We start from the raw sequence: 25,623 nt of genomic DNA, 5'->3' as shown, positions 1-25,623 counted from the left end.
ATGGATTCTGTCTGGACCCAGCTCCTTATTTTTAATTTCTTTTAGAGCATTTGCCACATCATCTGGTGAGGATAGGCCTTATGATACTACATTTGATCTTTTTGAAGTCACTTTGCTGTCTTGGGTTTTTTTCATTTTAAAAACTGTTCAGAACACCTTGTTTCCATTGATCCTTTATGCTGCTATCATCAGAAAACACCATACTAACGTCATCTTTGATGAATTCCACTTTCTTTGTATTTTTGGTACTTCTGTTCCATGTTTTTGCCAGTCTTCATACTTTTTTCCTCCCTTCATTTGTTCCAAGTCTTAACTTTTGCTTTTGTAACTACGTTCCTAGGTGATTTCTTTATACCCATTTTTTCTTCCAGGCCTTGTTTGCTCCTAATCCTTCAGTGGAGTTTAAGCTTTTTTCTTTTATTGTGTCTTGTGTTGTTTTTATCTCCAACACCAAATTTTGTGTTGAATAGCCACAACTTGATTTGCTGTCTCCAATATATTTGTTGCCAAAAAATTCCCAAATTTAGCCGCTACTTCTGTGGGTGTTATCTGCATCATCTTTCCACAACCAACAACTTATAGTCCTCCTAAGTCTTCCCTTGCAGTTTTTGTCCCCTTATTTTTCATGTTACTTTAATTTTCCTGTTCTTTGTTCTAAGAAAAAAAATTAAGATGAGTAGTCTATATTGACTTTCTTGCAATTGTCTTGCTGTCTCTTATATTTTTTATTTTCTGTTGGGAAACAGGCAAGTAATCAATTTGGCATATAGACCTTCCATTCTTACGCCTTACAAGATTGTCATCTTTTTTGCAAAGAAAGAGTTGCATATTACAGGTCATGAACTTGTGCTAGCTGGACCGCTTTCTTCTTTGTCATATAAATTTCTATAGCCCAGACGTATTCCTCCATCCCATCCCAAAAGCTTGGCACATGTATAAATATATATGTTTGTTTGTGTGTATAGATCACACATATTATGTGTACAAATATGTGCACGCACTTTTCCATAGAGCCTGATGTATGACAATTTGATGCTTCAGGTTTCTCTCTCAGTTCTCGTATGAAAGCTGTAGTCTGTGTCTGATGCCAGCATCAGGCTCTATGAAAGTTTATTTATGTTTCATTAATGTAGCTCAAACACATTAAACTAAGCCAGTGGGATCATAATTTAATAGAGGTGCAAAGTGCTAATGCAATAACGCATGCATATTGGATTAGGAAATGAAAGCTGTTACAAGGCATTTTAGTTCATTTGTAACAATGCCTGAGACTGAGGTACTGATGTGGCATGAACCAGTGAAAGACAGATTTGGGGTGTTTGTGAAATTTCCCAAATCACACCCAAGGAATGCTGTGGGGAAGCAGTACAAGGAGGGTTGGAAGCTTGATACTACAACCCTTTCTAGGACACCTTACACAGCAATATGGTTGCTTTCTTTAGGGATTTTCACACCACCTTTCCTTGATCTTTTCTAACATAGACTGATGTACCTATGAATGGATACATGCAAGAGCCTTCACTTACCTTGTATGAAGGCCAACGTCCTCATTTGCTCTCTCTTGCTCTTAAATACATCTTTTCCACCTTCAGATTTTTTTCCCCCTTGTAAAGGCTCCACTGGATGCTCCTACTTCCTGGATCATCTACAGGCTTCAGTGTGCTGCTGCCTCCTTTGAGGGCTTGCTCAAGTCATTCTGGGGTAGCTTGGTTGGCAATTTAAAGCCAGAGCTTCCCAAAATTTTGACAGTGGTACATGGGCACATCTCAGAGAACCTACCTGAATGAATGTAGGCGTCGGCCTGGAATATAAACTTCTATTGCTGAAACATTAGAGTTGCTCTGACACCCACAAAAAGAAGAGGTTTCTTTAAAAATGCATTTTTTTTCCTTCCTCTTAAATGAAACAGGTTGGCTACGTCTACACGTGCACCCAACTTCGAAATAGCTTATTTCGATGTTGCGACATCGAAATAGGCTATTTCGATGAATAACGTCTACACGTCCTCCAGGGCTGGCAACGTCGATGTTCAACTTCGACGTTGCTCAGCCCAACATCGAAATAGGCACAACGAGGGAACGTCTACACGGCAAAGTAGCACACATCGAAATAAGGGAGCCAGGCACAGCTGCAGACAGGGTCACGGGGCGGACTCAACAGCAAGCCGCTCCCTTAAAGGGCCCCTCCCAGACACACTTTCATTAAACAGTGAAAGATACACAGAGCCAACAACTAGTTGCAGACCCTGTATATGCAGCACGGACCCCCAGCTGCAGCAGCAGCAGCCAGAAGCCCTGGGCTAAGGGCTGCTGCCCACTGTGACCACAGAGCCCCGCAAGGGCTGGAGAGAGAGTATCTCTCAACCCCCCAGCTGATGGCCGCCATGGAGGACCCCGCTATTTCGATGTTGCGGGACGCGGATCGTCTACACGTCCCTACTTCGATGTTGAACGTCGAAGTAGGGCGCTATTCCCATCCGCTCATGGGGTTAGCGACTTCGACGTCTCGCCGCCTAACGTCGATTTCAACTTCGAAATAGCGCCCAACACGTGTAGACGTGACGGGCGCTATTTCGAAGTTACTGCCGCTACTTCGAAGTAGCGTGCACGTGTAGACGCAGCCGTTGTGTTAGAGGAAAACATCCAAACTTTGTCTCCCTTCCTGCATCACCAAAACCAAAACAAAACGACCCAGTAGGTTTTCTGTACACCTTAGGGTCTAGATCCAGTTGTATTGTCATTGAATCATTTCTCCGAAATTGTGAATTTCCATAGTCTTCCTTCAGTCTTCTTCATCCCTTCCCATCCTACCCATCCAAGGTGGTTTGTCGCAGTTTGGCCCTTAGTAATAGATATTGCTGGATGAATGATTCAAAGTGAACCACTTCTTTAACATGTTCAGTCCTTTATTTTTCTCTGCAAAAATTATCCATGGATGGGGTTTGACATTTTGCTAATATTTTGTTATTCAAAACTCTTAGGCAAAATCTTCAGGGACAGAATTTTCAGAGGGGCTCATGACTTAGTGCTGAGATCAGACTTTCCAAAGTCAGCGCTGAGTACCACCCATTATTCTCTGTGGAGGCTCATGGATGCTGCATTGTTTTGGAAATATGGCTCAGTTGTGGCTGCTGAGTCCTTCTGAAAGTCTGGTCCTGTGTGGCCAGATACAGATTGTCAATGAAATACTTTCTGTTTATTAGTTGTGACGTGTGACTAGTTACTGAAGGTCTCAATGCATTTTTTTGTGGTCCCTGGTTGGATGATTGAAACTTACATAAACAGGTGTAAGCAAATCCAGAGTCCAAGGTGGCTATGTGAACCTTCCTGGAATAAACTTTTGTGCAAATATATAATTATGCAAATATTCACCAGACTTTCAGTTTCTCCAGACATTTTTTGAGCAGCCCACGCCTGCGTTCACAAATAAAAACTTTACAAAGATGCATAGAAAGTAATATAAAGATCCGCAAACTGTTGTCAGAAGAGGCTCACAAATGCTTTCCAGCTTTCTCCTCCCGCTAGTAGCAGGCTATTGGGTCCTGCTTCCTGACAATATTCTGCTACATTTACCATTGAGTAGTGTGGTTTACACACAGTAATTGGCTACTCGGTAAGGGTGGCAGACTTGAACGCTTGGCATATCTACACAGCAATTACATACACGTTTGGTCCAAGCCAGCTGACCTGGGCGTGCAAGGTTTGGTCTGTGGAGCTGGAGCCTAAACTCTGGTGCCTCACGAAGGGGAGGGCTCCAGAACCCAGACTCCCACTCGCGTATATATTGTGCAGTTTTTAGCCCTGCAGCCTGAGCCCAGCAATCCCAAGTCAGCTGATCCAAGACAGCTACGTCTGAGCTGCCAGTCTTTTATATGGATGTAGGCGTGCTGTTTCCAAAAGGAGTGTCCCCATTTACTTCATAAGCCCAGCAGCTGCTCTCCAAACTCGATAACACATTTTTAGAAACTCTCCCACTGATTTCCTAAATTATGATCCTTATATAACAGAACCTCACCACTCTGCCTTTTACCAGTCTCACAATAAACTAAAGCAGGCTCTCTGTCTTCTGTGATAAGTGCAGGAGTGATGTCTCATATTACAAAAGACTTCATTATTGTTACAAATTATGTTACACCATTATTTAATAGTCTGCTGTGAAAAGTATTTGTCAAATTAATGAACAATGTCAAATTTTGATGCCTTCCTTTTAAAATGTTGTTCTGCTGATTCATTTGGAAAAAAACAAACAAAAAACCCCAACGATGTTTTTCAGTGGTTTTCCTACTCACAAGTGTGAACGAGCCCAGTGCTGCTAGGATGGGTTCTGTTCCGCCATTTCACTTCCTTTCCAACTCCTAGCCCACGCTTACTGCATCCACTGGATGAGCAAACTGCTGCGTGTTGATGAACACTATTTTCATGCAAACCACATGAATGAGTTATGTTGCATGTTACTTTTTAAAGATAACATTTGAGAAACGAGTCTTATGCAAAGCACAAGAAGTTTTCCAGTAGGGTTCTTAAGATAGCAAATCACATCTATAATGATTCAGAACAGATTTCTTCTAAAAATACATCTGTATTAAAAATGAATCAAATTCTGTTTTCTGAACTTACAAGCAAACTGATATACAGAAACAAATTCACTCTGCTCAAGGCCAAATTCTGGTCTTAGATGTGCATTGATATGTCTTTCAGAAGTTAATACATGCTTCATGGAGCCTAGGACAGAATCCAGTTCAGACATGCTGGAACAATTTTTATAATGGGTGTGCTGTGAGCCATTGAACCAGACTGTAAGCCTGTATATAATGGAAACCACTACAAGCCACATGCTGTGGCAGCATCTCCAGTAGCCTCCAAATTTAATTTTATGATCAGCAAAAAGACTGAGAAATTAAATACCAAGTCATCTTGTATTACTTCATCAATGTTTTTCAAAAAAGATATCAGCCTAAAAAAGACAGCGTTTCTGATCAAGAAATGTAGTCAAATAATTAGCAAAGAACATACTTCAAGACTAAACACACACAAACAAATTACTTTTAAGGTAGCAGGCAAAAATGCTACTACTAAGGTAAGGGAAGATCAGAAATGAATCAACCCCAAAATTACAGAAATATATTTTAATAGAAAATTCTTCTCCTACAACTAGTTGATTCAATTTCTCCACTCATTCTGCTGTCTTTATTTATATAATGTCTTGCATAGTTCCTCTTAAATCCTGGTGAGAAATCATCCCACTTTGAGGGTACAGTAAATCCTCAACACACAATCAAGTTGCGTATGTCTCGGGTTAACGTGTCTGCCGCCCTGACTCTTGGCTGCTGCCCCTGACGGGAGCTGTTTCCCAGTCCACAGAGTGGTGGGGAGCTGAGTACCATGCGGTAGCCCTGGTCTGTTTCCTGGCTCTGCAAACAGAGGGGAGCCGGGAGCCAGGCTGCCATGTGGCACTCAGCTCCCCATCAGTCCTTGGACCAGGAAACAGCTCCTGTCGGGGCGGCAGTCACATTAACCTGAGACACATGCAACTTGGTTGTGTGTATCTCGAGGGTTTACTGTACCCTCAAAGTGCAGTGATTTCTGACCAGGATTTAACAATGCAAGGCATTATGTAAATAAAGGAGCGGAGTGGCTGCTGCCCTGATCAGTTTCCTGGCTCTGCAAGTGGAGGGGAGCCAGGAATCAGTATGCCATTTGGTTGCCAGCTCCCTGCTGCTGGCAGGACCCAGGAAACTGGCCAGCTCATGGTTGGTCAGTTTCCCGGGTACTGCAAGCAGCAGAGAGACAGGAACCAGGCTGTCCTGTGGTTCCTGGCTCCCTGCTACTCTGGGAGCTGGGTACCAGGGAGCAGCCTGGTTCCCGTCTCCCCTCCACTTGTGCGAAAATTTGAGTTCTGTGGGTGTTGCAGGAATGCAACCCCTGTGGAACTCAGAAGGTTTGTTGTACATCCTTTTGGAATGAAATGACTGGGTCTAAAACCAACAATATCAATAAAAAATTTCCTGGCATATGCTGCTTCAAAATGCTTTTCTCAGACAATTGAGAAGTCAGCTCACTCAAATAAGAGTATCTGAATACAATATACTCTACAATTTTGCCAAGAATCATTATGGGTGCTATTAATTGTTTTGCATTTAAAAAAAGATAAGGAAATGAATTGTGATATGCATAGCAACATGGCAACAGTGTTTAAATAAGCATATGCATACTACTGTACAGAAAACATGGATGGATATGCCAAGACCTCCCTTTAGCTTCATGGAATAAACAGGCTCTGCTGGAATTTGATAAGTGTCATTCCCAGTAAAATACTGGCAGCTTTCAATACTTTGTGTACCAGATCTTTTAGCTGATGTTCATTATTGTAGCTGGTGTTAACTAATTTCAGTGGAGATAGGGAGAGTTGTACCAGCTACGATCTGGCTCTCTATAACTATTTCACAACAGAAACACAGTTTGTCTTAAAATAAAAGGGGAACATTTATTTTGGGCACAACAATGATAAACCTGTAATACCAATTTGTTTAGTGAAATCTAATAGGAGGCTAGCAAGTGAATTTGAAATGTATTTTTTTCAATTGTAAGACTTACATCCCATGATTTTGCAAGGATTTCATTAGTCATGGGGGTTCCTTTAGTCTCAAAATATAATATTCTGATGGATAAGTATGAATGTGAAGTATCCAAGAGGAGGCATTATCAAACTCAGAGCATGCTGACCGTAAAGCACAGTTGACAAACTAAGGGGAGGAATACAAGCAGCTACAGAACCGATTTTAATGTGTGAATAAGTTCTTTATGGTCCAGTAATGGACAAGGGCATGCATTCACAAGCAAATGGGTAACATACTCACCCCATATCTTGACCACAAACCAGAATATCAGTGAGTCAGAGGAGCTCAGTCAAAGACCATGGCTTCATCAATCTGTAATGATTCAAGCCTATATACAGCACACATGCACACACTCAAATACCAGGAGGAAGTATCTTGTTACAAACTCAGGACAGCTGTGCCAGGTAGGCTAACAGAGCTGTTTCGTTAGCTTAGATAGTAGAAAAAGCTGTTGAGTGAGTGAGTGCCATCATAATGCCTCCTAAGTCAAAGACACATGCACATCTCATTCCATGATACACCTGGCATCTGTTCCTTGTTGCGATAGCTTCTATCTTTCCCCAGCTATTTCTTCCTTTAAGGGAAAAACAAAACAGTTTTGAAAAGGATGTTTTTAACTTCTCTGGTTACCATTGTTTTTAAAAAGGAAATGACTGTACGTGGTTTATGCATGAGAACTAGAGAAGAGTCTGAAACAAAAAACGGGGTCCAAACTCCTTCAACCTTTGCAAATGTTTGGATCCAAACCCAAGTTTCACAATATCTCTTTAGTCCTATCTTTGGCTGAAGTAAAATCATGGATGCAAACATGCCCAGAGTTTGAAAAATCCTGCATCCACCTCTGGAGTTGAACCTGGGTCAGGCTCACCTTTAATTGAAATGTACATCCTCTTATCCATCTCCTTTCTGAGTGGCACGATTAGAATGAGAAGTCAATTAGAATAATATATTGCTCTTCAATAGCATACTTCATCTGAGGCTCTCAGTGCGCTGTGCAAACAGTGCAACATTAAAAAAGAAAGGGTTTTTTAATCAGTCTTAAAACAAATCACAAGACTTCACTTCAGCCCTTACCCTATACAGTGTGACATCCATGTTAAAATACAACAATAATCAGCAAACAACATACTGGGCCAAGTTCATTCCTGGTATAACTCCATTGTGTTGTGTAGCGTTACACCAGGAATGAATTTCAGCCTCCTGTGTTTGTGTTTCACACCAATCAATGAAAAAAAAAAGAGGGGGGTGGAGAAACCAGCATGTAAATATTTTTAACACTTGTGTTAGACTTGTAACAGCTCCCCCCATCAGCTTTGATACCATGCCAGTGCTAAGCACCATGCTAAGCATCTCCCCTGATATTACATTAGCTCTTTTGTAATCCAGTGTTAATAGAAGTTCATTGCTACCGTTATCTGATGGGTTAGTTGACATCTGGGAAATACTTCAAATCCGTTAATGTACAGGCTGTTAAAAGAGTGCTTTTTAGTCTGAGACTACCTTCTGAGTTTATTATCCATGAATGAAAGATGGACTAAGTTTTGAGAGGGCTTTTGCTTTACATACTTATTTGATGTCATATTAAGAATCTGGCATTCAGATAATGTAGACTATTGCAGTATTCAAACCGTCAACCTGGGACAGGAGATAGGAACTTTAAACTTCAGAGAGAGAGACAGAAGCAGGAGAAGAGGGAGAAAACACAGGTAAATAATGTACTGGTACTTGCTATATATATGTACAGGGCTACCAGTCCCTTTTGTATTTCAAGCAAAAACTTTAGCTTTTGCTTTAAAGGTATATAATGTCAGACTCTCTCAAGCATTACAGTTCAACTGTTACATTGATAACGGTCACAGTAATTATTCCAGGAATATGGACAATAACTGATTACCTTTTGCAAAAGATGAGTTGTCCAAAATAACTAACAGTCTCAGCTAAAATCCTGAGCATGAGCTTTCGTGAGCACAGACTCACTTCATCAGATGCAGATGCAGTGAGTCTGTGCTCACGAAAGCTCATGCTCAAAACTTTTCTGTTAGTCTATAAGGTGCCACAGGACCCTTCGTTGCTGTTACAGATCCAGACTAACACGGCTACCCCTCCGATAGCTAAAATCCTGACTCTTAAAACTGTGCTACCTTCTGCACAATTGGGAATACATTATTTTTTATATTTTAATACCAAGACACACCAGGCTGTGGTATTAAGCACCTGCCAAATGTCATCACTGAAAATTAACACTTTCAAAATAAAAACTCTAGGGCTGCGTCTACACTGAGCCATACTGCCAGCAGTGGGATGCAAAGGAAGGCTCTTGAAAATGCAAATGAACACTCACTTGCATATTCACATGAGAGTGCCCTGCTGGCAGAGGCTGCTGCTGGCAGAAAACAAGTAGTGTAGATGTGATTTGCCAGCAGAAACCCTCTTTGTTGCCAGCCCCTTATGTCTGGAAAAAATCAGGGATAAGGGGCTGCTGATAAAGGGGGTTTTTGCCAGCAGAACCACGTCTATGCTGCTTGTTTTCTGTTGGCTGCAGCCAGCAGGGCAATCTCACATAAATATGCAAATTAGCCATGTGAATATTTAAATAAACATGCATTTGTATTTTCAAGACCACTCATTTGCATCAAGATGCTGGTTCTATGGCTCAGTGTAGTCACAGCCTAGAAGTAATGATTTACGTTAACGAGTTTTGTAGTGCTTCCCCCCACACCTCCAAGGAGAAAGAACTGGCTTGGTGCACAATCTACCTCCAGGAGACTTGTGTTAACTGAGTGATAATTCCCTGATGATTGAGGTTTACAGCTGAAACAACAATCCATCCCTTAACTCCAAACATTACAATAAACAACGATGAAATAGGAGAGAGATTTGTGATTCATTGTTAAAACAGACAAAACACAGGTTCGCCTCATTCCCATTTTCTTTCCCTGCAATATACTTTATCATGGAATGACTGACACTGCTTTCTTAGCATCTACTAACACAGACTTGAGTGCTTGTTAACATAGAGCATTATTTTCTTTAAATGATGCTTGAAAGAGTACAATAATGGAAAGATGACCTAGCCCTTACTATTCCCATTATAAAAAAAAAACAACCCGGTTTTAGATTCCTTAGAACTTTAAATGTTAGTTGGCTGTCTGTAATTCTGGCAACTGCTACAGCTGCATTGTAAAAAGCAACCTCTTTTATGGAGCAGAGGCAGACAATATAGTGTTGGATGCAGGGAGGAAATTAAACATATACTTGCACATACGATATTCTATAAAAGGTTGCATGAGAGACAGGAATAAAAACTAAGAAAAGTGTTAAAATCCACATTCTTTTCCAGGCTGCTGCTGAGTACTGAAGACCTGGAGTGATTAAATTAATATGAATTTCAGTTTTTTTCTCTTTTTATTATACAACTGTTTTGCTAATAACCCAGATGACTGAAGAACCAGATTAATTCACTAACTGTCTAGACATGATCAATTTTTATAAATAAAATATGATAGCAATTTACAATAATTGTCCAAAACCTCTGCCTCTTACTAATGTTACTGCAGTATTTTGAACCAATACAAAATAATTTTTATGAGATTATGTTACTGTTCTTTAAATAACTGATTATACTAACTATACTTCAGGAAATTACCATTATGGGAATGAATCTGAATACTTTTCAGAACAAAAAGACATTTTCAATTAATTTTGTTGGCAATTCCTACTTAGTACGATCAACAATGTCTTGGAAATGATAATACTGAGACTTATACAACTTCCTGTGCAAATCACTCAAGTAAATGCAAATGTAATTGTCATGTTAATCAGTTAGTGGACACTGACTGATTTAGCTTTTGCAAAAGATGAATTGTTCAAAGTAACCTAAAGTTCTCTGTGAAAATCCACAATTAAAATGAGTGAAATCCTGGCTCCACTGAAGCTGATGGGAGTTTCACCCAATATCTGCTTAAACAGTGCACCAAATATAATTTTATATCCTTCTATCTAAGATATTTACAAAGTGACAGTCTCTGTAGTATTAAAGATTATGTTCTATTCTAGGTTATGTGCCACTGAAATTGCTTTTTTAAAGCTTCATTTCCAAATGTAAATGTAGCCTTTCCAGACCACCATGCTCTTCAGTTGGGCAAGCAGAAACGGCTATCCTGAGTAGGCAGTGCATCTCCTATTTCTAGCTACAGGTACTTAAAATGTCCAAGTTGTTTCCTGACAATGGGGGGGGGGTGTCACAGGAGAATCTATCCTTAGTGTTAAACACATTGTTCCTGCTGTGATAACTGCTTTACCCTCACCCTCTGAGTGTGGTTAGCAGTTGGTTTTACAACCAAATTTACTTTGCTTGATTGCTTTCCTTCCTGCTTTCCTTCTTGAGTGATGGGTAGCCGTTGGCCCTGTCTACACTAAGTTGGGAATCAATGCTCTAGTGATCGATTCACCGGCCACTGATTTATCATGTCTGCATAGATGCCATCAATCAATCTCCGAGCACTCTCCTATCAATACCAGTACTCCAGCAGGATGCGAAGAGTGCTGGTGTCAATGGGAGAGCAGCCCCCACAGCTTTTACTAGATGCAAGATGCAGTGGTGAGTATGTCAACTTCAACTATGCTATTTGCATAGATGAAGTATATTGACAGCAGGGGTTAGTGTAGACAAGGCCTAAGGTAAGAGGTCTCTCCTCTGGAAACTGCTCCAGCTCCCACTGGCTTCAGAGAAAGCAGAATGAGGCCACTGGAGAGGCAAGTTGTGCATGCTGATACTGGATTACTATGCCCATCTTAAGACAGCAGAAAAGGGCAAGGAGAACTGATCCTTCAGACTTCAGGACTTGTGCTGTTTGCTATTTTGCCCCTATAAAAAGGTCTTCTAACCACACAACAAATAAACTTAAACAACGGAACTGTGACACACCCTTTGCTCAAAGCTTTGTGCTGTGTTAATACACAGTCACTATTTTCTCATCCGATGCTGAGCACTTATTAGCTTAATGCAGCCCCAGCAGGGCCAAGGCTATCACAGCCTCTGTTAGTTAAATAAGGATCCCAAGTTTGATCAAAACTGAACATGATGCAAATAAGATGTTTTTTTAAAATAGCTACTGTGCAACCAAGCGGCTTTTTCATGATTAGTCAAATGATTCTAATTGGTGTCCTTTTTTGCCTTGATCAGTCAAATAACAGCCTTGCCGATTACTCTTTACTAAGGTACCCGATTTTGGTGACATTGAGGCTGACCTTGGAGTCACCTCCCCCGCTGCCGCACTCTCCTTTGTCGTACCACCATTTGTTTTTCAATTTGTCCAAGAGGCCTTGCTCATTCAGTTTTAATACTGCCAGGTTAACAGCATTTCTTGAAACGATAAAACATAACTTGTAAGAAAATGCACAAATGCTCAAGAAATCGTAACGTATAAAAAAAGGAGCACAAGAGGACAAATTGGCTAAATTTCACAGACCGTGGAGCTATAAAAATGTTTCTACAGCAAATACAGGGTTAAATCTTGGAAGGTGGCATGGAGGATAACATTTGCTCAAAACTGAAGTGTGCGGGATGGGGAAATTGTCTTTGAGGAAAAAAAGTAACAAGAACACCACATCATGCAATTAACATTCGTCACATATGGCAGTTTAACTTGGCTTTTACCATTTAAATTGAAAAAGCCACTGAACTGTAAAATTAAAACAGCAACAAACAATCAGAAAGGACAACACAGAGAGAACGTTAAAAATGGATGCATTAAGTAAATGAAACCATAATTTACCGTCTTATTTTACTCCATGGAATATTGAAGATTTTTAAACGTTAAAGTTACCTCAAAATCCACAAGAAAGAAAATGACAACACAATACATCAGGGTAGGTGGAATACTATAACAACATATATATTGTTATATTATTCCACCCACCTTAATGCTGAGCCTTTTGGAGTTGCTACACCATAGCCTTTGGAATCCAGGTTCCCACCAACTTTCATTGTGTCACAGGGCTTCCGCTGCTCGATGTACTCGTTCATGGTCGACTCAAGCAGGAAGGCAAACTTTCCCTTTGACTTCCGCACTCTAGCCACCCCGTCAGCTGTTGTTTTGGTAAATACAGATGGCTCCGCTGACTTCATATAGGACCACATTTTCTCATAGACCGCTATTTTTGATCTCTGAGAAAGATAACACAAAGAAAATAAATTAAAAAAAAAGAGTATGCACATTGAATAGCATGTTAAGTGGGATGCAGTCAAAGTCTTTGTAACACAGATTGGGTTGTAACCAGAGGTTGAAAAAGTACCCAAAAAGTTACTTGAGTACAAGTGCAGCTGCTTTGACTTTTAGATACTTGAATATAATCTAGCTGTGGCGTGTGTACACTTTTACTCAAGTACTTTTTGAGAGGGACACTGGTGGCTTGTACTTAAGTATATCCCACCCCAAGCAGCTGCACTTTCACTCAAGTAACTCTTTAGGTACTTTCCCACCTCCGGTTTCAACTGACTGAAAATTATTGTCAGTAACTGTAGTTTTGGGTCTTAGAGAGGTAGCCATATTGGTTGATAACTTTAAAAACAAGTGGCCCCAAGGCACCTTAGAGGCTAAGAAAAGTATTAGGTCATGAGCTTTCATGGGTAAAACCCACTTCATCAGATGAGTTGGAGTGACAATTACAGAATCCAGGATATATATAGCAGCAAAAAAATTATGTCAATTTTAGGACCAATGGTTAATGAAGCAAATTCAGTCAGGCTGGCTGTATCTCATTCATAGCATGTGATATGGATCACATTTCCACATCCCCTGCTATGAATCAGACACACCCAGCTTGACTTAATTAATTCATTAACAACTGATCCTGCAATTGACAGGTAATTTTTTTGCTGCTATGTATATCCTGCATTCTGTAATTTCCATTTTTACTCATTCGATGAAGTGGGTTTTACCCCCAAAAGCTCACGAGCTAATACATTTGTTAGCTGATGAGGTGCCCACAGTACTGCTTGTTCTTTTTATGGTTTTGTGGACAATAGCCAGCGGAACTGGGCCCTGGACTTGTTTGCTTCTAGCTGCCAACATTTTATCTGTGATGAATAATAATAAATGCAGCAGGTGAAGCTAGCTAATGGAGAGCAGTACTGGCCCTTAAACAATTATCAAACACAGCAGGAAGTTAGGAAAAAAAGTGGTAGGTGTGAGAGAAATGTAGCTGAGACATTTCTCTTGCTAACTGACATTTAATAGGCAGTTTAACATTCAAAATGAAGAAGAGCGCATTCCATCCTAGTCCCTCGATCTTTTGGTTTCTGTGCGTGCTGCTGTAATACTAAACCAGATAAAAAATATGAAATCCTAGCTTATCTGTTATGGCTAATGCATGCAAATTAAACTCCACTGCTTTCCACACACAAACCATCACTATCATTTTTTTTTCATTCTATAACGTGCCACTGGTGAACCATAGACACTTGCTTATTAAAGAACTCCCAAGAAGACTAGAATGTATTTCTATTGGTGAGGTAAGGTTTACAACTGCAGCGCAGAGACAATAATAGCTCGACTGGGCTATTAAAAGATGAGGATCCAATCTATGAGATATGTACTGTAATTACAAAGATTTTATTTAACATTGATCAACTTTATTTTGTTCAGATAGTTTCAGATGTTGCTGGAAAAATAACAAGTATGCTAGTAATAGGCTGATACTTCACTTTAATGAGAACAAGAAAGTGAAGTGCAAAGAGCTCAATGAACTACAGGGTATTTTATTATGACTACCTACAGGTTATGTTTCTTTTAACAGCATGTCGATTTTTGAGACAGCAAAACATAATGATTCTAGCTCTAAGACACTGGTGTAGTCACTTACGGCAGCTGTAAAACTTTTAAAACAACAGGTGACTTCCCTTTTCTTTCTGCTCTGAGGCTTATAACCTGAGATGGCAGAAAACTCCATGCTAGGGAATCCTCTCATGCAACCCTACACACATTGCTATAAATCATCTTAATGCTTTGAGAGTGATGTCACTGGTACACTGCCATCACTCAATGTTCCCTGTCTGTTCTGGACCGGGTAGTAATGCCTGGTTAATTACTGCACATTTTGGATTTATTCAAAACTTTCAGCCTAAACTATCTAACTTCGTCATTTACCTTGTCAAGCCTCATCTGGAATCACTAAACCTCTTATACTAGTTACCACATACAGTAATTAAGGTCACTGCAAATTATTGTGAACTTGTAGAAGAAGACGCATTGTTCTGATCAGCATGAGATCAAGACATGCTTTCTTCTTTCCCTTTAGGATAATCCAGTGTGCTTTGGATTATACGGTGACTACCTTCCACTCTGTAAATATTTTATAGATAGCAAATTGTGCCTTCATTCCGTGTGTTAAAGTGTTGCTGTAATTGATAGAAATGAGCATGAGGCCAAGCTTGCATTACAATTATTTCTCCTAGAGAGCTGAAAAAACAACTGAAAACACAACCCAGTTAAAACCATTACAGTACATGAAAAAACCACAGCGAATAGTATGCCTTCATTAAGAGATGGGTGGGAAATCATACAGTAGTTGAGAAATTAAAAATGAGAATATTTCTTGGCAAAAATTAGCTTTTACAGATGCTTTTTAAAAAGTATGAGGAATAGGCAGACAGCAGCAGAAGCTATCTATGGAGATGAATAGAGAGAGGGAAATGAGAGAGAGGTGAGGAGCTAATGTCTAGGGTATTAGTCTTAGACTGGGGAGTCCTGGGTCAGATTCCTATTTTATCACAGACTTTAGTGTTGGGCTTGTCATACAATTTTTCCGTGCCTCAGTTTCCTAGTTCTGTAAAATGGGGCTAGCCTGACCTCACCTTACAGAGGTGGTTTTTGATGGTAAATACCTCAGAGATGCTCAGACAGGGGAGCCATATAAGGCCCTAGAAGAGATAGCAAAAGCAAGACTCCCACTTTTATAATAAATTGTCTTGGTCAAGCTTGCCAAAGTTAGTATAAAACCAATGCTCCAGTTTGACCAAGGTTTACGCTATCCAGCATCTTTCAACCCAATTATCCTGCACATATTAATTTAAACTGAGTCTCAAACTATATCCACTATTCAAACACAGACCCCTGTGGATTACGATATGGGAAGTGTTTAGGTGAGGCCAGGAATGCAATGACTGTAGTGTGAATGTGATGTTGATATGGGGTTTAAGCCCCTTCTGAAATTCTGTGAACTTTTTCCATGACCAGCGCTTATTTTTATATAAAAAAGGGCAATTCCAGAAGCAATAATATCAAGCTGGGGCATTGGTTACGTACTAACTCAGAGCAAACTGTCATACCATGAATTGCTGACATAGTCTTATGCAGCAAAGCAGCTTCCTGGGAGGTTTCCTATCAAAGAAATAATTGTGTGAATGGAAGTCTCTAAAATATGAGTTTTATACTGTTCATCTGTGACAGACTTTCAGCCCACTTGACATTTCAGAAGTGGCCCTGAGCACAATCACTATGCTTGTGTTGACGAGAATGTACACCCAGAAATGCCAATGGTGGGTGTATAAAATGGATTGTCCTCCCAAGGCCTCTGTGGCAGTGTTCCCCCTCCCTCTGAACATGTCGGAGGGTCCTTCACACAGGGATGCATGGGGCGGGAGGAGGAGAAAGAAGCAGAGGATGGCACAGAGCTAAGATTAGATAATATAACACAACCAGAAGTTGTCCTACTTTTCCAGGGCAGAAAAACTTCCCTCAGGGGAGTATTTCCTTTTCCAGGCTAATAAGGGAAATGTTAACTAAACTTTCCCCAGCAACAAGATGTGAGCCTATAGCCAACCCTGGTGCATTATAAAATATAAGTTTTAGTACTTTAACTTTGGAATGAGTCTCAATAACTTTTGCAGTATCAAAGCTCTGTGTAAACTTTGGATCACTCAGCAGACTGATTATGTTGCCGTTGTTGACTGGGTAATCTCAGAAGTTTAGGTGACCTCTTTCTGTTGCTAGGCTTGACTCAGCCTGGTGGGAAGCAATGCATCTCACACCTGCACTGAGGCTATAAAGGCACAGCTGCGCCTCATATTCAGGACAGGAAATGGCTGAGTTAGAGAAGCAGGTTTATTGTGAAGTAGCAGGAGCAGGAGTTGTAACTACTGCCTGTATCAAAGCCAAACACCTTTATGAAACCTGAATCCTAGAGAGTATTAGCTCAGCAGCCTTGTGCCTCAAGGCAGCACACAGGAGTGGAATGCATAAGCAAGCTTCTGAGAGACCAGAGACAGATCAGACAAATAAAAACATATGCTATATACAGAGTTCTGAGCTCTGCAACCTGTTATATAACACCAAACCCAGAGTAATTAGCTTTAAGTAAGAACTTCAAAAGTGTTTTAAAAACATTAAAATAATCCAGTTTTTTGTGTAAGTGTATATACATTTGCACATACAATAGTATATTATAGGTAGGGCTGGTAGCAACAAATTGGATGGCAAACTGCTCTAGTGGCTTTAGTATACATATGGCTTAAGACTGCACTGGCAGCCTTAATTCTGACATTTTCTAATTTCTGAGTGGTTACCTTTGTAGCTTTAATTTTCTTTTAGAATTACTTTTCCAAGACACACACACACATGCATATGTGTTCCTAGTATCTAGACTAGATCTGAAAGGCGAATGCATTTCCAGCTATGGCAATTATGTAGCTGGAATGGACATATCTACAATCGACTTACTTGGCTGTCCTCACTTATGGGAGGTCATCAGGAGAAACTCTTCCATTGACCTCCTTTACTTCTTGTGAGAATGAGGAGTACCGAGGTCGACTGTCAAGCCCTGATGGTTTGATTTCATGCATCCCCACTAGGCATGCAAAATCGAACTCTAGAAGATCGACCCTAACTGATCAATCTCCCAGTAAGTGTACATACACCCTAAGTTAGGGCTTTACTGTCTATCTTGAAAACTAAAGATGTCCTTTCCAAGATTTTACATTGAGCAAAACACATTTTACTTTGTCGGTTAATTTTCTTATCTAGATTTTTATCTTTAAGGAAACCTTTCAATTATAACGTTTTCTTTTCCTTTCCATCACCTAGCCTATACTGGAATTTCTGCCTTTAATAAGTCCTCTCTTGCTGTTTCCAGCTGGCATGAATACCTCAAAGCAATTTGCAATGCATCTGTGAATTGTTATTAATAATTCTTTATTTGATAAGGGCCAACAGCTTGCTCAGTGCTGTATGAGGCACAAATAGAGATGTGCTCTCTGCTCCACAGATGTTATAATGTGAATGACAGATGAACATTTCCTTAGAGGAGAGGATGTCCTTGTGCTGAAGGAACTGGGGGAAGGGAGGTTAGCTCTGCATTCCATTCTGGCTCTTCCACAGCTGTCTATAAATCATGTGCAAGTCACTTAGGGGCAGAGTTTTAAAGGCAGTTAGGTGCCTCAGCCCCACCCAGTGGGATCTGCCAGACAGGCACATAGGCATTTTTGTAAATCTCCACAGGAACCTATTGGCACCTTCACACAGGTAACTACCTTTAAAAATCTCATAGTTAACTTGGGCTTTGGTGTCTCCAGCTGTAAAACAGGGATACCAATAATTGCGCACTTCGCATGCATGTTCATGAAACGTTTTCAATCGTTGTACAGTAAGTACGTTAGGAAGGTGCTGTATTATTAAGACTTCAGTTCCAAATACTAAAGTCAATGTGTTTCATAACACAAATCCATGTCAGTATTTACCATAGTAGCCTAACTTTTCTCTCAGGCTATTCCCCTCTCATAACTCTTTGTATGTGGTGATAAAATAAATCCAAGGGTAGAGATTTGCTTCCTTGAGCTGCGGTAGGTGTGAGTGGCTGGCTAAGACTGCCAACTTCTTATGGAAAAATTCTCCTGCCTTAGACACACCAGCAAATATCAGCCCTTACCTGCATGCGTTCATCGAAAGTCATGCAGCCATGGCTACAGCAAGTGAAAATTTTTCATCAGAAATGGGGCTTTTCTGAGATGAAGAAGGGCACTTTATTTAAACATAGATTTCCATGAACTATTGTGCATTTTCTTTCAAAAATTTCACCTCTGCCCATCCCTTCTGACAATGCTATTTGCTAAACAGCTTCTATTACTTATTGTTTTGCTGCCTCCCACAACTCTCTTATTGTTGAAGTTTTTGAGGGCAGATAGTCATCACTGGAAGCCCATTTGGGTTGATGATCATATTGGTCATATTACAGCTATCAATAAAATGGGGCAAAATACTGTGCCTCTGATTAAAACGTGATGCTTAGTGGGTTTTTTTCCCATATAAAATCTTAAAGCACAGATATAAGGCATGTTCTAAGCCTGCAAATGTTATGGATTTCTCAGACTTTGCAAATTCCTCTTTCATTTCTTTGATACTGCTCTTCAGAAATCCATCAATAAACATTTCCTCAGAACTTCAAGAGGGATATTGTTTCTATTTTTCCCCTCAAAGGAAAATTTTCAGTGGGCTCAGGGAAACATTAAAGGCTCTCTTCATTATCACAAGCCTTCTGTAGATATAAATAGGCATGACCTTTGCTTAGTCAACAACTCAGTTTTTCCTCTTCATTGTGAGATGTTTATGCATAAACATGAATGACATACATTTCCTTCACCTCCGACATAAGGGTATACTTTCACTGCTGCGCAAACACGTTTTAATATTAACATAAGAAGTGCCTCTAATTCCCTGCCTGATATGTTGAAAATTTACTTCATTCTGTCCATCACTAATCACTATCCAAATATAAATTTCCCTTAGGTAGCAATGTTTTTGTTTTTAACTAAAACCCCAGTGAAATCAGTCCAGATATTTTCACCCTTCACCAATCTTACTTTCTAATTCTCCTGTTGCATGTGAGAGAGACATTTTGATATTTTAAACGAAAATATCAACACACTCCAATGTAAATATTAAGCTTGATCCAGGCTTGATTTAAATATTACATGCACCAGAAAATAGACCAGACTTGTCAATCATTATTTTTTTCATTAGACTCAAGGACAGAATTGGGCTAAATCAGGAAGGAACAAACTTGGTTTCAATAAAATGGGACTGAATCTGAACAAAGCCTGACCTTGTTTTTGCTACATCAAAAACCAAAAACACACCTCTAGCTAACTACACCTCTAACTCACAGTGAAACATCTTTGGGAGACCCAATGCTTTCTTCTAAAGGCTGAATAACCTGTGCTTTTGCACAGATATGTGCCTCCTCCCTCAGAGTTAAGCTAAACTTCCTATCAGTGTCTTCCAAAACTGAAGTGGAATGGAGCCATTATATTAGAAAGAAACTGCATTTTTCTTATACAGGTTGTACCTCCCTGGTCTGGCACCCTTGGGACCTCAGTGGACCCTGATGAGGGCTTTTGATGGACCATGGGAGGTGAATGCCCACCCCCACCCCAATCTCTGGCTGCCTCACTGGCCCGCTGCAGCGGTCTCCCTGGCTCTGGCCCCAACCCCCTATAGGGTTGCTGGAGGATGCCGGTGCCCTGGCTCACTGTGGGGATGCCACCTCCGGCCTTGCTGCCACTCAGGGCAGCTTGGGTGTCCTCCTGCCCTGGCCCTCTGGTCCAGGAGCATCCCTCATCCTGCTGGTTTTCGGAGGTGCAACCTGTATTTCAATTGTAAGTAGTTCCATGGTGTGTTCAGAATATTCTATTCAATTCTCTCGTCTACTTAGCCCCTGCTCAAAAACACCGCCTCAGACAGTCTGTACTGGAACATTTAACAATTTATCTAAAATTACTCTTGCTTCATTTTCTCCTTTTCCAGAAGACACACCAGAGAATTCTTTCCCCATACATCTGTTGTAGCTCCCTGAGATGGGTACTAAGCCAGCTCTCACTCTGAGATACCTTCCAGTTATGAATCTTAGGGAGCAAAAAAGAAGGGCAGGAAGGTAGGGAAACCAGTTGTACGTGGTGATTGCGTCCAAGCCAGAACAACAGGCAAGGACAGAAAGAGTAGAGACACTAATACAGCTTAAAACCCTCTTCTACGTAGCCTGCCATTTTTAATCACTTTCAACTGTTTTATTGGGGCAGTCAGTATAATCAAATCTCTAAGATTTAGGGTTAGCCTACACTACTGTGTTACATCGGTATAGCTAGGATGCTCTGCTGTTGGCATAATTATGACACCTCAACAAGAGACAGATGCTGTGTTGGTGGGACAAGGCAGCCTAGTGCACATATCGCTTTACGCTGCGGGAAGTCATGTCACTGGGAGTGCGTATGTCTTTTTTCACACTCTTGAGTGATGTAATTTACATTGACTTAGACACACTCCTTCAATTGCTTATGGGTAGCTGCCCACAGGGGACTCAAACCTGGGACCTCTAGAGCTTTGTGCAGGTACCTCTACGGCTTGAGCTAAAGGTTAGCTGGCTCTCAGCTTAGGCTGAAGAGGACACATTCTTTCCTCTGTGAAGTGGTCTCAGTACCACTACATGGGACAATTAACCACACGTAGGTGTGTGGGTTACATCTGCACAATCCTAATGTCAACAATAACATCAGTGCCATTCCCGTTTATCTGAATGACACATTATATAGCTCCACTACACTTCTGTAAATCAAATTAGTTGAATGTTAATATTATCCATTTCCACAATTCATAGTTTTTCTTTCATAAAGTAACTTTTCCATAGCAGTTGCTGGATCCAACAACATACACTCAGCCTGGTGGACAATACTAACTAAAAGGGAAAAGGAGTGTCAGAGGATTCCATTGTCTGTTCTTGTCGCAGGGGCAGAGGAGCTCAGCTCTCATCTCGGTCAGGCAGTGGGGCTGATAACTTGGGCTTTCAGTGCAGTGAACTGACAGTGCAGCACAGAGTGGTTGCTGCACTTTTAGTGTCTCTGTTCTTTGACTGATACATTAACAGGTGAGAGAAAATGATCCCATGACAATACTTTAAAGAGCAGGAGATGACTCTGGCAATAGGTTCACAGACTGAAGCTGAGCTACTGTTGAGTACATAATGGCTGCTATAACAACACTCTACTAATAATATAATTATTGTAATTCTCTAGTGCCTTCATCTAGATAGCCAAGCTCTTTACTAATATGAAAGAATTAGGTCTCATACCTCCCTCCTTCAAGTCCCATCTTCCAAATGAGTAAACAAAAGTATAAAGAGGATTAATTACTTAGGGCTTGTCTACATTTAACCAAAGATCAGTGCTCTAGAGAGCGAACTCCTGGGGGGGTCGATTTAGTGGGTTTAGTAGGGATGCACTAAATTGACCAATCATCACTCTTCCATCGATCCCGATATTCCATGGAGTCATGAGGCATAAGGGAAGTCAACATGAGAGTTTATTCCATCAACTTCCTGTTGCAGAGATGCTGCAGAAATTTGATTTAAAGTATGTTAACTTTCTCCCTAAAGTCTAGGCATGCCCTTACTGAAGGCCACATCGGAAATAGCGTGGCAGAACTAGCCAAAGTTTATGCTAGTGTAAAAGATACAGGCCACAGCTTCTATGTGTATATTACTTGCAATGCGAGCACTTTAATTATCTATATTAAAGTGATTACCTCAGTTCCATCACTTTGTGATGATCTTGTTTTCTTACATCCAGGTTCAAAACTTCTGGAGAAATGAAAGCTGGTCACATTTCCTGTTCCTGCCTCCCAAATAAATGTGCACCATGTGCTGCTCCCTCCCTCACCCCAGCTCTTCGTTCTACCATGCTCCAAATGTCTAAGACTTAGGTGAGGCTCTGCTGTGTCTACTGAATTTATTTGCCCATTAGTGGGATTTACTCATATTTCACCACATAGATGAAAGGTTGGTTGTTGGGGTTTAATATTTCACAGTCCAGGCTGGGAGTTTGTGATGGGAGTCGTGCTCCATTCTTGTCAACCTGGTTTGAAGTTTGGCGCCCCTGAAGTCATTGAGTGACGCTCCCAGGAATATAGTGGAGTCACTGAGAATCAGGTCCTTCAAATCTCGGGCTTCCTATTTTTCCTTTTGGGACCATTGTAACTCAGTTCAGATCCTCCCTGCTGGAAATTGTGAGGAGAGATTCTTTGCTGCTGATCAGTCCGGAAGCCGAGGAAAGGGATCCCCCTGAATCTCTTACATAGTCTCATCCTGCTCAGAACAGGACTGGAGGCAAAGAGCAGTATTGTTTGGTGTCAAGTTGGGTGGAAGCTAATGTTGCCTAGGATGAGTCTAGAACAGGGATGGGCAACTGCAGCTCTCGAGCTGCAAGTGGTTTTGAGCCATTAAATGTGGCTCCTCCTTGGACTTATGCACTGGGAGTGCCATCTGCTGCTCTGCGTGTGCATCCCAGCATTTGGTGGGAGAAGTAAATAGTAGCAGTGGTGGTGATGCCAGCGTCTCCCCAGAGCTACTGAGTTTGAATGGGGAGCTGGGGATGCCTGGCTCTGGGGGAGTGGGAAATCATTGAGCCAAGTATTATATGTTTATTTTTATCTGTCTATATATATTATATCTATCTAGATAGATAAAAGTAAATATATAATATGTGGCTCTTTGCATTCTATCCTCGTGGCTCTTAGTCCCTAACTGGCTGGCCTAGGGTTTCCTGGAATTCCAACCTCCTGGTGACTATAGAAAGATTTTAACAGGCTATTTTAAGAAAATGACATTATGGCGTGGTGTATGCATGGTGGAATCTCCTGGAACAGCTTTAGTCAGAGTTGGCAACCTAGCTGAAGCCCAAATGTCAGGGCTAAGCCCCTAAGGAAGGGGCAGAAAATGTTAGCAATAATCATGAATTAATCCCTAGTCCAAAATTTCATTCAGTAATCTGTAACTTTTTTGCAAATTTCCCACGACAATGTTCTGTCCTCACCACAGAGGAAGCTTCCCATTAATAGTTCATCTTCAATATTTTATTCATAATTGTCCTGCTCATTTTCAAAAGATATTTGGGCAGGAAAGAGGTAATATGCCACAGTATCTTTTTAAAAAGACAAATCTTTTTTTCTCAGGTGAACTGAATTCATATAAAGAGACAAACAAATCATCATTCAAGCAGTAACTAGCCTACACTTCATTGATATGCCAATAACTGTCTAAGGAAGAGATTGTAAATCAAGTTTTAAAGAGTTTCCTTTCCTTGCACAATATTGAACACCCAGCTAAATGTGTATTCATCTCACTGCTCTTTATTGCTAACTTTGACTAATCCACATTGCAATACTGAATTCTCCTTTTACCAACAGAAAGGAAGGTTTTTCATACTTTACGCTTTACTAGCAGAGCCAGTTCTAGGCATATCCACATTCAATGAAAAAGTATTTTTAGGTTCCTCTGGGAATTTAGAAGATAGGATGCTCTTGGTATCCCACTCTGGAAAGGTCTCATGTTAGGCTAGCCTCTTACATTTAGCCTGTATCTAAAGTTAATTCTGCCCATACATTTTTATGCACATCCACAACTCCCCAGCGTTCCTTAGGAGTAAAACCAATGTGATTCTGTTGTGTGGATGGAGACTGGGTAAATGGGGGAAGCCATAGGTTTGTAGGAGCAGGGACATGCAGAAGCATGCAGGAAAAGAGATGATAGTAGGATCTCATCTGTCCTCCTTTGGGGGTGTGGCACCAAATAGACCCAGCCTTATGGCAAGGCAAATAAGGTGGTTTCCTTGGACCCCATGCTTTCAGTGCCTTGTGCTCCAAATAATCTTAGCATTCACTGTGCACTGGCTGGTCCCTGCTGTCAGTGTGTTGCCTTGGGCCCCACGTCCCGGCCAGGTCCCATTGGGCCGTCTCTGATACCAAAGGACCTGAGGAGATAACTTCAGCTTTTGGCCTAAGAGGCTTCATTGGAGTCACTTTACCACCTGCTCTACAGCTGGGAGGAATCCTCTGGATAGCTCTCTATTACCTAGCTTAGCTAAACATGCCAGGCATTGTGTTTTACCCTTAACAAGCTTCCACAACGCGGCGTTTTTCAGCACCATATTTGAACACTGTTAGACAATGACAAGTTTTCAGTTCTAGTCTGACTAGGCCAACATAGGCAATGATGGCGCAATCCCAGTGGGACTGCATGACACGATATTTCACATTCACACCATTCTAATTTCTAAACCTTCATATATTTGCTAGTTATGCTAGGGTAAAACTAATGGCACAGGGGGTAATTTATCAGCACTCATCTGTTTTAAACAAATCCCTCTCAAAATACATGGATGTGGCACAGCAGGGTATATAAAGTAGTTCAGTAACTTGAGAAACTAGGGTCCCTATTGTCTTGAGCAATGTCATTATCAGCTGTTCTCCAAAAAGTAGAACATTCAGACAGCAAGTGATTTCTCCCTGGGGCACTCAAGGCTTTGCTTCAGCTATATTTGATACTGTTACTTCACCTCTATGTGCTGTGCCTGACCTTAAAAATAAGTCACCTACCCAAAGCTATTGGCAACTAAATGTCTGTTTAAGTTCATATTTCTCATGTGTTGTTATCTTTATGTGCATTGAAAAAAGCCCAATTATAATCACAAAGCAGAGTGGACAGAATGCACATGCTGTATAGTTTATGGCAATGTGAAGACTTATGTAAATACTTGCTACTGAGACATAGAATCAGTATAAGCTTTGGCTAGAAATCTTGTCTGCCTTCCTCTTTCCATGGTCCATTCTTATTAACCCCAGGTTTCAGACAAATGACATCTGTCCCAGTGAATGGATGATGAATGGGCTGCTAATTTTAATTTCCATAAGGAGGCATCTTCTTTCTCAATCCGACACGTAAAGTCAACAGCACATTTAATTAGGGCATTTAATAGAAAACCATTGCTCTATAGGTATGTTACACTAGCTTTGTTCCGCTCTTTAAAATTGCTTGTTTCTGTTTGCTCAGAAAAGAAAATCAGACAAAAAATTTGTATAGTAGTTATTTGCTCTAATAATAATCTGGCCATTCATTATGCACTCACTGTAAAGACGGCTATACATATGCATGTATAAATATTTGTTCATCCAGACACACACACACTG

At 40.7% G+C, this 25,623-nt stretch overlaps 1 protein-coding gene across 2 annotated transcripts in view; it reads right to left on the bottom strand.

Annotated features, from left to right (window-relative positions):
* GRIA3 (glutamate ionotropic receptor AMPA type subunit 3) overlaps positions 1–25,623 on the bottom strand; it is a 242,231-nt gene that overhangs the window by 26,637 nt on the left and 189,971 nt on the right. For both annotated transcript variants that reach the window (XM_075008077.1, XM_075008078.1), the window contains one exon: positions 12,538–12,785. In XM_075008077.1, coding sequence (XP_074864178.1) covers positions 12,538–12,785 — 248 coding nt within the window. The remainder of the gene's footprint in view (positions 1–12,537; positions 12,786–25,623) is intronic.

This window comes from Carettochelys insculpta, chromosome 13 (genome assembly GCF_033958435.1).
Source record: "Carettochelys insculpta isolate YL-2023 chromosome 13, ASM3395843v1, whole genome shotgun sequence".
NCBI lineage: Eukaryota > Metazoa > Chordata > Testudines > Carettochelyidae > Carettochelys > Carettochelys insculpta.
The sequence above is the reverse complement of the archived record's forward strand: the minus strand, read 5'-3'. Positions and strand labels throughout refer to the sequence as shown.